Raw genomic sequence first — 13,980 nt, forward strand, 5'->3', positions numbered from 1 at the left:
AATCATGCTAGCATGTTAAATCATGAATCATGAATAAATCGCGCTATTCGCGTTTAGTTGGACGCGTGAACATTTTGAGTTTTCACGCTTCATCTACGCGTGACATTCACTTCACAACAGACATGAATTTGTGTCATGGGAGGGGCTTCTGCCAGCGGCTCGTCTCGTTGCAAAATGGCTGACATTGTTTTAAAATACGGCGAATTAGCTCAATTTAGCTAGCTTGTAGTCTCAATATGTAGAGTGTAAATTGAGTAAAGAGCGCTTTTTACAACCAGACTGTCCGACCTCCTCACTCACTTTCTTCCAAGCAAGATCCTTTTTATTCCTGTGTCTATAAAGTATGAAGATGTATTGTACAGCTCCGGGTATAATTCGCGCAAATCGTGTCATTCGCGCCGCGTCATTCGTGCCACCAGCAAAATGCTCAAACATGTTAACAACAATGCGAAATCATACTAGCGACATGGTAACCATGTTAACAATATGTTAATCCATGCCAGCAAAGTGCTAATTAATGTTAACAGAATGTTAAAACATGCTAATCATGCTAACAAAATGTTAAGTCATGTTACCACATTGCTAAATCATGTTAGTATAATGCTAACAACATGTTAAATCATGCAAGCAAACATGCTAATTCATGTGAGCAAAATGCAAAAACATGTAAGCAGTGTGTTAAAACATTAATTCATGCTAGTAACATGTTAATTTACGTTAGAAGTGTGTTAAAACATGTTAGCAACGTTAAATCATGCTAGCATGTTAAATCATGAATCATGAATAAATCGCGCTATTCGCGTGTAGTTGGATGCATTTTCTCGCTTCATCTACGCGTGACATTCACTTCACAACAGACGTGAATTTGCGCCATGGGAGGAGCTTCTGCCAGCGGCTCGTGACGTTGAGAAATGGCTGACATGATTGTTTTAAAATACGCTGAATAAGCTCAATTTGCCGGCTTTAGCTAGCTTGTAGTTCTCAATATGTAGAGCTCAAATTGAGTAAAGAGCGTTTTTTTTCTTCAAACTTTTCTTCACTTTCTTCCAAGTAAGATCCTTTTTATTCCTGTTTCTATAAAGTATGAAGATGTATCGTACAGCTCCGGGTATCCACATATGATGTTGTCCTCATTGTTGTCACTACTAGAGCAAGCTCCTGATTGGTTAACGTGGCGCGAGTATCTGCCAAAGTTTTCAACTTGCGCGAATCACACGTCAAACGCTCAATTCGCACCGCCTCATTCGCAAGAATCGCGCAGCAGAATGTCTATTCTGCTTTCTATTTTTTTTATCCAAGATGGCGGCGCGAGTAGTTCGCGAGGCTCTGGGTCTCTCCAGATTCTGCAATTTTGCGGTATTTTTCCTGCTCATCTCGGGTCTGTTCGTTCAGAATAGTTGTGCCTTAACATCGTACACCCGTGGTGAGATTTTGGATATTGGTTTGCGAATTTCCGACAGTTTTATGGACAATCTTCGACTCCTTCCTGAGATCGCTAGAACACCCGAGGCTATGCACTCTGCCCGGCCGGGCGGAAGTGCTCGCAGGCGGCGCCGAGATCGTAAACAAAGGCGGGGAATACGCGGTGGTCTGAGAGCTAAGCTAAGGCTAAAGCTAAAGCTTACCCCACATCGGCTCTCTTTACCCAGTATTTTCCTTGCCAATGTACGGTCGCTAGTGAACAAAATGGAGGAGATTCGACTCAGCATCACACACAGTAAGAAACTTTTGAACTGTAACGTCCTAATCTTCACGGAAACCTGGCTAAACGGCGGAATACCGGACACCGCTATTGAGCTAGCGGGATGCCACACGCTCCGGGCGGATAGAACATTAGATGGCTCCGGTAAGACCAGAGGTGGTGGATTGTGCATTTACATTAACAAAGCCTGGTGCACAAACTCTGCTATTGTTGGGAGTCATTGTTCAGCTAACCTCGAGTTTCTCATGGTTAAATGTAGACCGTTTTATCTGCCGCGAGAGTTCACTTCCACCATTATAACTGCAGCCTATATTCCCCCGGATGCTGATGCCAAGCTTGCTATGAAAGAACTTCATGCAGCCATCAGTAAACAACAGACTGATCACCCGGAAGCTGCTTTTATTGTTGCAGGTGACTTTAATCATTCAAACTTAAAGTCAGTGCTACCCAAGTTTCACCAGCATGTTTCCTGCCACACCAGAGGAAACAAAACCTTAGACCATGTTTACACAAACATGGCTGGTGCTTACGTTGCGACACCCCTCCCCCACCTGGGACAGTCAGACCACATCTCTTTGTTCCTCATCCCCAAATATTCACCCCTCATCAACCGTGTGAAGCCATCAGTAAAGACCATCAAGGTGTGGCCTGCGGGGGTTGATTCCACACTCCAGGAAAGGTTTCTACACACAGACTGGAGTGTGTTTGCTTCTCAAGCCACCAGTGGCGCTCACACGGACATTGACTCCTACACCTCCTCTGTATTGGATCATATCAATACCACCATTGACAGTGTTACAACCCAGAAACAGATCACCACATACCCAAATCAGAAGCCATGGATGAACAGGGAAGTGCGACTCCTGCTGAAGTCACGCAATACTGCCTTCAGATCAGGAGATGCACAAGCCTACAGCGCATCCAGAGCTAACCTGAAGAGGGGCATCAAAAAGGCCAAGCACTGCTACAAGCTAAAGATAGAGGGTCACTTTTCCAACTCTGACCCTCGACGCATGTGGCAGGGCATCCAGGCCATCAGTGACTACAAACCCACCCACTCCACCCCCGCAGCCACTGATGTCAACTTCCTGAACGAGCTAAATCACTTTTATGCTCGCTTTGAAAGAGACAACAGAGAAACTGCCACCAAGCTCAAACCCTCAGCTGACCCACCAATCACACTCTCCTCCACAGATGTCTGCAAGTCACTGAGCTGGATCAGCGCGCACAAGGCTGCTGGACCAGACAACATCCCTGGTCGTGTTCTCAGGGCATGTGCGGAGCAGCTCGCTGAGGTTTTTACAGACATTTTCAACCTGTCTCTTGCCCAAGCAGCTGTACCTTCATGCTTCAAACGCACTTCCATTGTGCCAGTGCCGAAACACTCTAACCCGAGGTGCCCTAACGACTACCGCCCTGTAGCACTCACACCCATCGTCATGAAGTGCTTTGAGCGGCTGGTCCTGGAACACCTAAAAGACTCTCTACCATCCACATTGGACTCACACCAGTTTGCCTACCGCAGCAATAGGAGCACAGAGGATGCCGTTTCCATGGCACTGCACTCTGTGCTCACTCACCTGGACAATAAGAACACTTATGCACGCATGCTGTTTGTTGACTTCAGCTCAGCATTCAACACTGTCATCCCAACCAAGTTAATAGCCAAACTTGGAGACCTGGGCATCAACACTTCAATGTGTAACTGGATTTTGGACTTCCTAACTGACAGACCCCAGAATGTTCGTTCAGGATCCACCTGCTCCACATCCATCACACTCAACACTGGTGTACCACAGGGCTGTGTGCTAAGCCCGTTTCTCTACTCCCTCTTCACCTCCGACTGCAAGCCTGTGTATGGATCTAATTCTATCGTCAAGTTTGCGGACGACACAACGGTGATTGGGCTCATCAGCAACAACGATGAGACTGCCTACAGGGAGGAGATCCAGCACCTGGCCACATGGTGCACCGAAAATAACCTGCTCCTCAACACCACCAAAACGAAGGAGCTCATCGTGGACTTCAGGAAGGAGTCAAGAGGCACACACGACACCATCCACATCAATGGAATGGCTGTTGAACGTGTCTCCAGTTTCAAGTTCCTGGGGATCCACATCTCAGCGGACATGTCGTGGACGACCAACACCTCCAGCCTGGTCAAGAAGGCTCACCAGCGCCTCTTCTTCCTGAGGACACTGAGGAAGAATCAGCTCTCCTCGGCTATCCTGGTGAACTTCTATCGCTGCGCAATAGAAAGCATCCTGACCAACTGTGTCGCAGTATGGTATGGGAGCTGCTCTGTTGCGGAGCGCAAGGCACTGCAGCGGGTGGTGAAAACTGCCCAGCGCATCACAGGGACTCCACTGCCTGCCATCGAACACATCCAGAGGAAACGCTGTCTGCATCGAGCTCGCAGCATCCTCAAGGACTCCTCTCACCCAGCCCACAGACTGTTTTCTCTCCTGCCCTCCGGCAGGCGTTTCAGGATCCACCGGACCAGGACCAGCAGACTTAAGAACAGTTTTTTCCCCAGAGCTGTCTCTTTATTGAACTCAAACCCCCGCTGATCCACTCCCCTCATATACTGATAACTCTCCTACCTCACATCCACCTTCACTTTGTTATTTGCACTACCGACTCTTTATTACAGTAACAACTGTTTACATATTCATTTTGCACTACCACCGTAACTGGATTATGCTCATTTGCACTGCCGACTGTTATTTACAGTACCTACTGTTTACATTTGTATTTTGCACCGTACTTCTAACTGTAATATGCAATCACTTCCACTGCACTTTTACACTTTTTTTCGGATAGCTTCTGTCCATAATTTATTGCACTACCTTAATCCACTGCCATATTCCTAATTTTAGCCTAACATATCATTGTATACCTCTATCTGTAAAATTCTGTTTATAGTAATAGCCATCTGTATATTATATTATATTCATAGTACATATCCACCTGTAAATTCTGTTTATAGTATTAACCATCTGTATATTATTCACTGTACATATTCACCTGTAAATTCTGTTTATAGTAATAACCATCTCTCTATTTATAGACATATTTATATATACTCAGTACATATCCATGTCCTGCACTTATGCAAACGTTGTATATCCTGCACTTGCTGCTATTGCACTTCTGGTTAGACCTAAACTGCATTTCGTTGCCTTGTACTTGTACTTGTGTAATGACAATAAAGTTGAATCTAATCTAATCTAATCTAATCTATTCGTGTCTTTGCATTGACTTCACACGTAAATCACTCGAACTTAGCGCTTTATTCGCGTCTGGTGTGAACGCACTGTCAGACTTACATTTTAAAATGCGCGTTCAGCACCAGCGCTCCCTATTCACAGAGTAAGCACGATCGCGAAATTGAAAGTGAAAGTAAACGGGAGAGAAACCTTGGGAATAAAATAAAAAAAACACAAAATCTATACAAAAATTAAATAACAAATTCAAATTGAATTCTGGGCCCCCCCCCCAAAAAAAGTATAATATTAGGGCTTTGGGTCATTTTGACCCGCGAGGGAAGGTTTTGTTACAAAGTGGAGGGATGAGGGGTAAAAAAAGTTGATGAGTTAAAGCAATGTAAAAACATATCTTGTCATAACTTATTGATCATATCACTTACAGTGTATTATATTATTATTTTCCACAACCCCCACCCATGCAAAAATTATGTTTCAAATATCTAAACATTATTTAATCAAAGCAAAATGACATAAAAAATGACAAGATATTAATTCTTGTTTTCTGAAAAATCTAAATTAAGCGAGTTTGTGCTTTAAAAAAAATCTGCCCGTGGGGTCTGAAAAATGTATTTAATTCAAATTAGGGAAACAAGATTATTTTTCTGATCTTATGGGCAGATATTTGTTTCTTAACTCACTTAATTTTGATAATTTTTTTCTTAATATATTTTCAATGTCAATTTGCATCGCATGTTAATCTGTAAACAATTTAAGAACGTTTAGATATTTGTCCACTCTAAAAAAATGCTGGGTTAAAAACAACCCAAGTTGGGTTGAAAATTTACTAACCCAGCAATTGGGTTGTTTTAACCCAGTGAATGGGTTGTTTTAACTCAGCGGTTGGGTTAAATTTTGCCTTAAAACAACCCAATTGCTGTTGTTTTTAACCCAGCATTTTTTAGAGTGGACTGCAAAACAAGACAAAAAATAATGAGAAAGAATGTTATATATATATATACACATATGGGGGTGCTGAGTTTTACGCCGTTTCACACATACACACAATATTCATATCATATGTTTTAAACTTTATCATATTTTGAACTTTACCCTTTGGGTCGCTATGACAGGGTCATTTAGAAAAAGGGCGTGGCAAAATTTACTCAAAAGCCTATAAATCCAAACACGAAAACTCAGAACTTTACGAAATTAAGTGAGCAAAAGATTTCAAAATGATTTCAAAGAAGCATGCAAGCTTTTATGGAGATCAGACCATAGGTGGTGCTATAACTGTTAAAATGCTTTAAAAAAACATATTTCCTTTATTAAATAAATTGCCTATATTGGCTGTAAATGGTCTTTTCCAACTATGATCTAGAATGATGGGTAAATAAAACATCTTTTTAAAATCATTTTTGGCCCATTTTTTTGCCCAAGCTTATAAAATAACCACCTCATATAAAATAAAGGGCTTGTGCAATTAGGCCAGTCACATGGTTTCCCATTATGGGCTGCATAACATCTGATGGACATATCTCAGTGTGTTTGATGATGTAGAGTGTCTTTGAGGATGTGCTCACCTTCCGCTGGTGTTGTAGTTGCAGTCGTGGTTGTAGTAAGTCTCTCTGTTATCCCTACGCCAAAGTCTCTTGCGATTACCTCAAAATCCAAAGGCGCTTAAAGACAGAACACATGAAAACTTCAGCCACTTCTCATTCTGGATCTATGCTGAAAAAACTGCTTTTTGAAGTTGTAAATAAAAGGACGATAATTGAAGTATATTTCAGTATTTCTACTTGAAAATGTATATTTAATTTATCGTGTAACTTGCCATCTCTGTAGTTATTTGTGAAATTTACTAGCAATTTCTGAGTGAAACTTTTCAGAGAAAATCCTACACCATTATCCTTTCAGTGTACACTCTAAAAAATGCTGGGTTAAAATCAACCCAAATTGTTGAAAATGGACAAACCCAGCGAATGGGTTGTTTTAACCCAGCGAATTGGCTGTTTTAGCCCAGCGGTTGGGTTATTTTAATCCAGTGAATGGTTGTTTTAACCCAGCGAATTGGTTGTTTTAACCCAGCGAATTGGTTGTTTTAACCCAGCGAATGGTTTGTTTTAACCCAAGGTTGGGTTATTTTAATCCAGTGAATGGGTTGTTTTAACCCAGTGAATGGGTTGTTTTAACCCAGCAAATGGGTTGTTTAACCCACCTGTTGGGTTGTTTTAGCCCAGCGGTTGGGTTGTTTTAATCCAGTGAATGGGTTGTTTTAACCCAGCGAATGGGTTGTTTTAGCCCAGCGAATGAGTTGTTTTAAGCCAGCGAATGGGTTGTTTTAAACTACGGTTGGGTTGTTTTATCCCAGCGAATTGGTTGTTTTAACCCAGCAAATGGGTTGTTTTAACCCAGCGGTTGGGTTGTTTTAACCTACGGTTGGGTTGTTTTATCCCAGCGAATTGGTTGTTTTAACCCAGCGAATGGGTTGTTTTAACCTACGGTTGGGTTGTTTTATCCCAGCGAATTGGTTGTTTTAACCCAGCAAATGGGTTGTTTTGGCCCAGCGGTTGGGTTGTTTTAATCCAGTGAATGGGTTATTTTAACTCAGTGAATGGGTTGTTTTAACTCAGTGAATGGGTTGTTTTAACCCACCGGTTGGGTTGTTTTAGCCCAGCGGTTGGGTTGTTTTAATCCAGTGAATGGGTTGTTTTAGCCCAGCGAATGAGTTGTTTTAAACCAGCGAATGGGTTGTTTTAACCTACGGTTGGGTTGTTTTATCCCAGCGAATTGGTTGTTTTAACCCAGCAAATGGGTTGTTTTAACCCAGCGAATGGGTTGTTTTAACCTACGGTTGGGTTGTTTTATCCCAGCGAATTGGTTGTTTTAACCCAGCAAATGGGTTGTTTTAGCCCACCGATTGGGTTGTTTTAACCCAGCGGTTGGGTTAAATGTTTGCCCAACCTGCTGGGTAGTTTTATTTACTATTATTATTAACTCTCCCCGCGGGTCTGTGCTGACGATGATGTGCTCTGACGGGACGCTTTATTCTTCATATAGTTATGGCCGACTGTCATACAGAGGAGTTACTGCAGAAGCTGATCTCCAATCAGTGATTTCCCTCTTTCTAAATGGTTGACGTTGTGTGTGTGTTTTGTAGATTGTGTAAATAATATCCTCTTACGTGCACAGATCACTCCAGCGTCTTCGTAATGTCCGCAGTTGTGCTGTCCCCAGCCCAGGTTGAAGCAGTCGGTCAGCTTCTGCTCGCTGCTGGTGCAGTCCACGTTATCCAGTAGGATGGGGCCCGAGCCCTGGCCGAAGTAAGCCAGAGGTTTGGCTGCCAGAGCCGGGCCGCAGCCCATCTGCCTGCACACCACCTGAGCGTTGTCCATGTCCCAGTCGTCATCACACACCGTCCCCCAGATGGTGAAGTACAGCACCTCCACCCGGCCCTGGCAGCTGTTGAGGCCGTTCACCAGACGCACACTCGGCTTCTCTGGGGGAGCAGAGAGAGAGAGACAGGGTTAGAGAGAGACAGGGTTAGAGAGAGACTGGGTTAGAGAGAGACTGGGTTAGAGAGAGACTGGGTTAGAGAGAGACTGGGTTAGAGAGAGACTGGGTTAGAGAGAGACAGGGTTAGAGAGAGACTGGGTTAGAGAGAGACAGGGTTAGAGAGAGACAGGGTTAGAGAGAGACTGGGTTAGAGAGAGACTGGGTTAGAGAGAGACAGGGTTAGAGAGAGACTGGGTTAGAGAGAGACAGGGTTAGAGAGAGACAGGGTTAGAGAGAGACTGGGTTAGAGAGAGACTGGGTTAGAGAGAGACTGGGTAGGAGAGAGACAGGGTTAGAGAGAGACCGGGTTAGAGAGAGACAGGGTTAGAGAGAGACTGGGTTTGAGAGAGACTGGGTTTGAGAGAGACTGGGTTAGAGAGAGACTGGGTTAGAGAGAGACAGGGTTAGAGAGAGACTGGGTTAGAGAGAGACTGGGTTAGAGAGAGACTGGGTTTGAGAGAGACTGGGTTTGAGAGAGACTGGGTTAGAGAGAGACTGGGTTAGAGAGAGACAGGGTTAGAGAGAGACTGGGTTAGAGAGAGACAGGGTTAGAGAGAGACTGGGTTAGAGAGAGACAGGGTTAGAGAGAGACTGGGTTAGAGAGAGACAGGGTTAGAGAGAGACAGGGTTAGAGAGAGACAGGGTTAGAGAGAGACAGGGTTTGAGAGAGACAGGGTTAGAGAGAGACAGGGTTAGAGAGAGACTGGGTTTGAGAGAGACAGGGTTAGAGAGAGACTGGGTTAGAGAGAGACAGGGTTAGAGAGAGACTGGGTTAGAGAGAGACAGGGTTAGAGAGAGACTGGGTAGGAGAGAGACAGGGTTAGAGAGAGACCGGGTTAGAGAGAGACAGGGTTAGAGAGAGACTGGGTTAGAGAGAGACAAGGTTAGAGAGAGACTGGGTTAGAGAGAGACAGGGTTAGAGAGAGACAGGGTTAGAGAGAGACTGGGTTAGAGAGAGACTGGGTTAGAGAGAGACAGGGTTAGAGAGACACTGGGTTAGAGAGAGACAGGGTTAGAGAGAGATTGGGTTAGAGAGAGACAGGGTTAGAGAGCGACAGGGTTAAAGAGAGACAGGGTTAGAGAGAGACTGGGTTAGAGAGAGACAGGGTTAGAGAGAGACAGGGTTAGAGAGAGACTGGGTTAGAGAGAGACAGGGTTAGAGAGAGACAGGGTTAGAGAGAGACTGGGTTTGAGAGAGACAGGGTTAGAGAGAGACAGGGTTAGAGAGAGACTGGGTTAGAGAGAGACTGGGTTAGAGAGAGACAGGGTTAGAGAGAGACTGGGTTAGAGAGAGACAGGGTTAGAGAGAGACAGGGTTAGAGAGAGACTGGGTTAGAGAGAGACAGGGTTAGAGAGAGACTGGGTTAGAGAGAGACAGGGTTAGAGAGAGACTGGGTTAGAGAGAGACAGGGTTAGAGAGAGACTGGGTTAGAGAGAGACAGGGTTAGAGAGAGACTGGGTTAGAGAGAGACTGGGTTAGAGAGAGACTGGGTTAGAGAGAGACAGGGTTAGAGAGAGACTGGGTTAGAGAGAGACAGGGTTAGAGAGAGACTGGGTTAGAGAGAGACTGGGTTAGAGAGAGACTGGGTTAGAGAGAGACAGGGTTAGAGAGAGACTGGGTTAGAGAGAGACAGGGTTAGAGAGAGACTGGGTTAAAGAGAGACAGGGTTAGAGAGAGACAGGGTTAGAGAGAGACTGGGTTAGAGAGAGACAGGGTTAGAGAGAGACAGGGTTAGAGAGAGACAGGGTTAGAGAGAGACTGGGTTAGACAGAGACTGGGTTAGAGAGAGACTGGGTTAGAGAGAGACTGGGTTAGAGAGAGACAGGGTTAGAGAGAGACAGGGTTAGAGAGAGACTGGGTTAGAGAGAGACAGGGTTAGAGAGAGACAGGGTTAGAGAGAGACTGGGTTAGAGAGAGACTGGGTTAGAGAGAGACTGGGTTAGAGAGAGACTGGGTTAGAGAGAGACAGGGTTAGAGAGAGACAGGGTTAGAGAGAGACTGGGTTAGAGAGAGACTGGGTTAGAGAGAGACTGGGTTAGAGAGAGACTGGGTTAAAGAGAGACAGGGTTAGAGAGAGACAGGGTTAGAGAGAGACTGGGTTAGAGAGAGACAGGGTTAGAGAGAGACTGGGTTAGAGAGAGACTGGGTTAAAGAGAGACAGGGTTAGAGAGAGACAGGGTTAGAGAGAGACTGGGTTAGAGAGAGACTGGGTTAGAGAGAGACAGGGTTAGAGAGAGACTGGGTTAGAGAGAGACAGGGTTAGAGAGAGACAGGGTTAGAGAGAGACTGGGTTAGACAGAGACTGGGTTAGAAGACAGGGTTAGAGAGAGACTGGGTTAGAGAGAGACAGGGTTAGAGAGAGACTGGGTTAGAGAGAGACTGGGTTAGACAGAGACTGGGTTAGAGAGAGACTGGGTTAGAGAGAGACAGGGTTAGAGAGAGACACTGTCTGTCTGTCATTCTCTCTGTCTGTCTGCCTGTCTATCTATCCGTTGTTCTATCTATCTATCTATCTATCTATCTATCTATCTATCTATCTATCTATCTATCTATCTATCTATCTATCTATCTATCTATCTATCTATCTATCTATCTATCTATCTATCTATCTATCTATCTATCTATCTATCTATCTATCTATCTATCCTTCTGTTGTTCCATCCATCCATCTATCCATTCATTCTTGTTGTTCTATCTATCATCTATCTATCTATCTATCTATCTATCTATCTATCTATCTATCTATCTATCTATCTATCTATCTATCTATCTATCTATCTATCTATCTATCTATCTATCTATCTATCTATCTATCTATCTATCTATCTATCTATCTATCTATCTATCCTTCTGTTGTTCCATCCATCCATCTATCCATTCATTCTTGTTGTTCTATCTATCTATCTATCTATCTATCTATCTATCTATCTATCTATCTATCTATCTATCTATCTATCTATCTATCTATCTATCTATCTATCTATCTATCTATCTATCTATCTATCTATCTATCTATCTATCTATCTATCCTTCTGTTGTTCCATCCATCCATCTATCCATTCATTCTTGTTGTTCTATCTATCTATCTATCTATCTATCTATCTATCTATCTATCTATCTATCTATCTATCTATCTATCTATCTATCTATCTATCTATCTATCTATCTATCTATCTATCTATCTATCTATCTATCTATCCTTCTGTTGTTCCATCCATCCATCTATCCATTCATTCTTGTTGTTCTATCTATCTATCTATCTATCTATCTATCTATCTATCTATCTATCTATCTATCTATCTATCTATCTATCTATCTATCTATCTATCTATCTATCTATCTATCTATCTATCTATCTATCTATCTATCTATCTATCTATCTATCTATCTATCTATCTATCTATCTATCCTTCTGTTGTTCCATCCATCCATCTATCCATTCATTCTTGTTGTTCTATCTATCTATCTATCTATCTATCTATCTATCTATCTATCTATCTATCTATCTATCTATCTATCTATCTATCTATCTATCTATCTATCTATCTATCTATCTATCTATCTATCTATCTATCTATCTATCTATCTATCTATCGTTCTGTCATTCTATCTATCGTTCTGTCATTCTATCTATCGTTCTGTCGTTCCATCCATTCATCCATCCATCCCTATCTGTCTGTAGAACATCCCTTCTGTCTCTCTGTCTGTCTGTCTGTCTGTCTGTCTCCACAGTTATGGAGTAGTATATCCTCCAGTAGAAGTGCTGCTGGAGTTCAGAGGGGGTCAGTGAGTGAGATGAGGGGGTCAGTGAGTGAGATGAGGGGGTCAGTGAGTGAGATGAGGGGGTCAGTGAGTGAGATGAGGGGGTCAGTGAGTGAGATGTGAGGGGGTCAGTGAGTGAGATGAGGGGGTCAGTGAGTGAGATGAGGGGGTCAGTGAGTGAGATGAGGGAGTCAGTGAGTGAGATGAGGGGGTCAGTGAGTGAGATGAGGGGGTCAGTGAGTGAGATGAGGGGGTCAGTGAGTGAGATGAGGGGGTCAGTGAGTGAGATGAGGGGGTCAGTGAGTGAGATGAGGGAGTCAGTGAGTGAGATGAGGGGGTCAGTGAGTGAGATGAGGGGGTCAGTGAGTGAGATGAGGGAGTCAGTGAGTGAGATGAGGGGGTCAGTGAGTGAGATGAGGGGGTCAGTGAGTGAGATGAGGGGGTCAGTGAGTGAGATGAGGGGGTCAGTGAGTGAGATGAGGGGGTCAGTGAGTGAGATGAGGGGGTCAGTGAGTGAGATGAGGGAGTCAGTGAGTGAGATGAGGGGGTCAGTGAGTGAGATGAGGGGGTCAGTGAGTGAGATGAGGGAGTCAGTGAGTGAGATGAGGGGGTCAGTGAGTGAGATGAGGGGGTCAGTGAGTGAGATGAGGGAGTCAGTGAGTGAGATGAGGGAGTCAGTGAGTGAGATGAGGGGGTCAGTGAGTGAGATGAGGGGGTCAGTGAGTGAGATGAGGGGGTCAGTGAGTGAGATGAGGGGGTCAGTGAGTGAGATGAGGGGGTCAGTGAGTGAGATGAGGGGGTCAGTGAGTGAGATGAGGGAGTCAGTGAGTGAGATGAGGGGGTCAGTGAGTGAGATGAGGGGGTCAGTGAGTGAGATGAGGGGGTCAGTGAGTGAGATGAGGGGGTCAGTGAGTGAGATGAGGGAGTCAGTGAGTGAGATGAGGGGGTCAGTGAGTGAGATGAGGGAGTCAGTGAGTGAGATGAGGGGGTCAGTGAGTGAGATGAGGGAGTCAGTGAGTGAGATGAGGGGGTCAGTGAGTGAGATGAGGGGGTCAGTGAGTGAGATGAGGGGGTCAGTGAGTGAGATGAGGGGGTCAGTGAGTGAGATGAGGGAGTCAGTGAGTGAGATGAGGGGGTCAGTGAGTGAGATGAGGGAGTCAGTGAGTGAGATGAGGGAGTCAGTGAGTGAGATGAGGGAGTCAGTGAGTGAGATGAGGGGGTCAGTGAGTGAGATGAGGGGGTCAGTGAGTGAGATGAGGGGGTCAGTGAGTGAGATGAGGGGGTCAGTGAGTGAGATGAGGGAGTCAGTGAGTGAGATGAGGGGGTCAGTGAGTGAGATGAGGGGGTCAGTGAGTGAGATGAGGGGGTCAGTGAGTGAGATGAGGGGGTCAGTGAGTGAGATGAGGGGGTCAGTGAGTGAGATGAGGGAGTCAGTGAGTGAGATGAGGGGGTCAGTGAGTGAGATGAGGGGGTCAGTGAGTGAGATGAGGGAGTCAGTGAGTGAGATGAGGGGGTCAGTGAGTGAGATGAGGGGGTCAGTGAGTGAGATGAGGGAGTCAGTGAGTGAGATGAGGGGGTCAGTGAGTGAGATGAGGGGGTCAGTGAGTGAGATGAGGGGGTCAGTGAGTGAGATGAGGGAGTCAGTGAGTGAGATGAGGGGGTCAGTGAGTGAGATGAGGGGGTCAGTGAGTGAGATGAGGGGGTCAGTGAGTGAGATGAGGGGGTCAGTGAGTGAGATGAGGGAGTCAGTGAGT

At 44.8% G+C, this 13,980-nt stretch overlaps 1 protein-coding gene across 1 annotated transcript in view; it reads right to left on the reverse strand.

The window, feature by feature from the left end:
* LOC307124779 (scavenger receptor cysteine-rich domain-containing group B protein) overlaps window positions 1-13,980 on the reverse strand; it is a 44,133-nt gene that overhangs the window by 1,844 nt on the left and 28,309 nt on the right. The window contains exons 10-11 of the mRNA XM_079814226.1: window positions 8,093-8,407; window positions 6,492-6,587 (exon numbers count right to left, since the gene is read on the reverse strand). Of these exons, the coding sequence (XP_079670352.1) occupies window positions 6,492-6,587; window positions 8,093-8,407 (411 nt within the window). The remainder of the gene's footprint in view (window positions 1-6,491; window positions 6,588-8,092; window positions 8,408-13,980) is intronic.

This window comes from Gobio gobio, assembly GCF_949357685.1.
Source record: "Gobio gobio genome assembly, chromosome: 4".
Taxonomy (NCBI): domain Eukaryota; kingdom Metazoa; phylum Chordata; class Actinopteri; order Cypriniformes; family Gobionidae; genus Gobio; species Gobio gobio.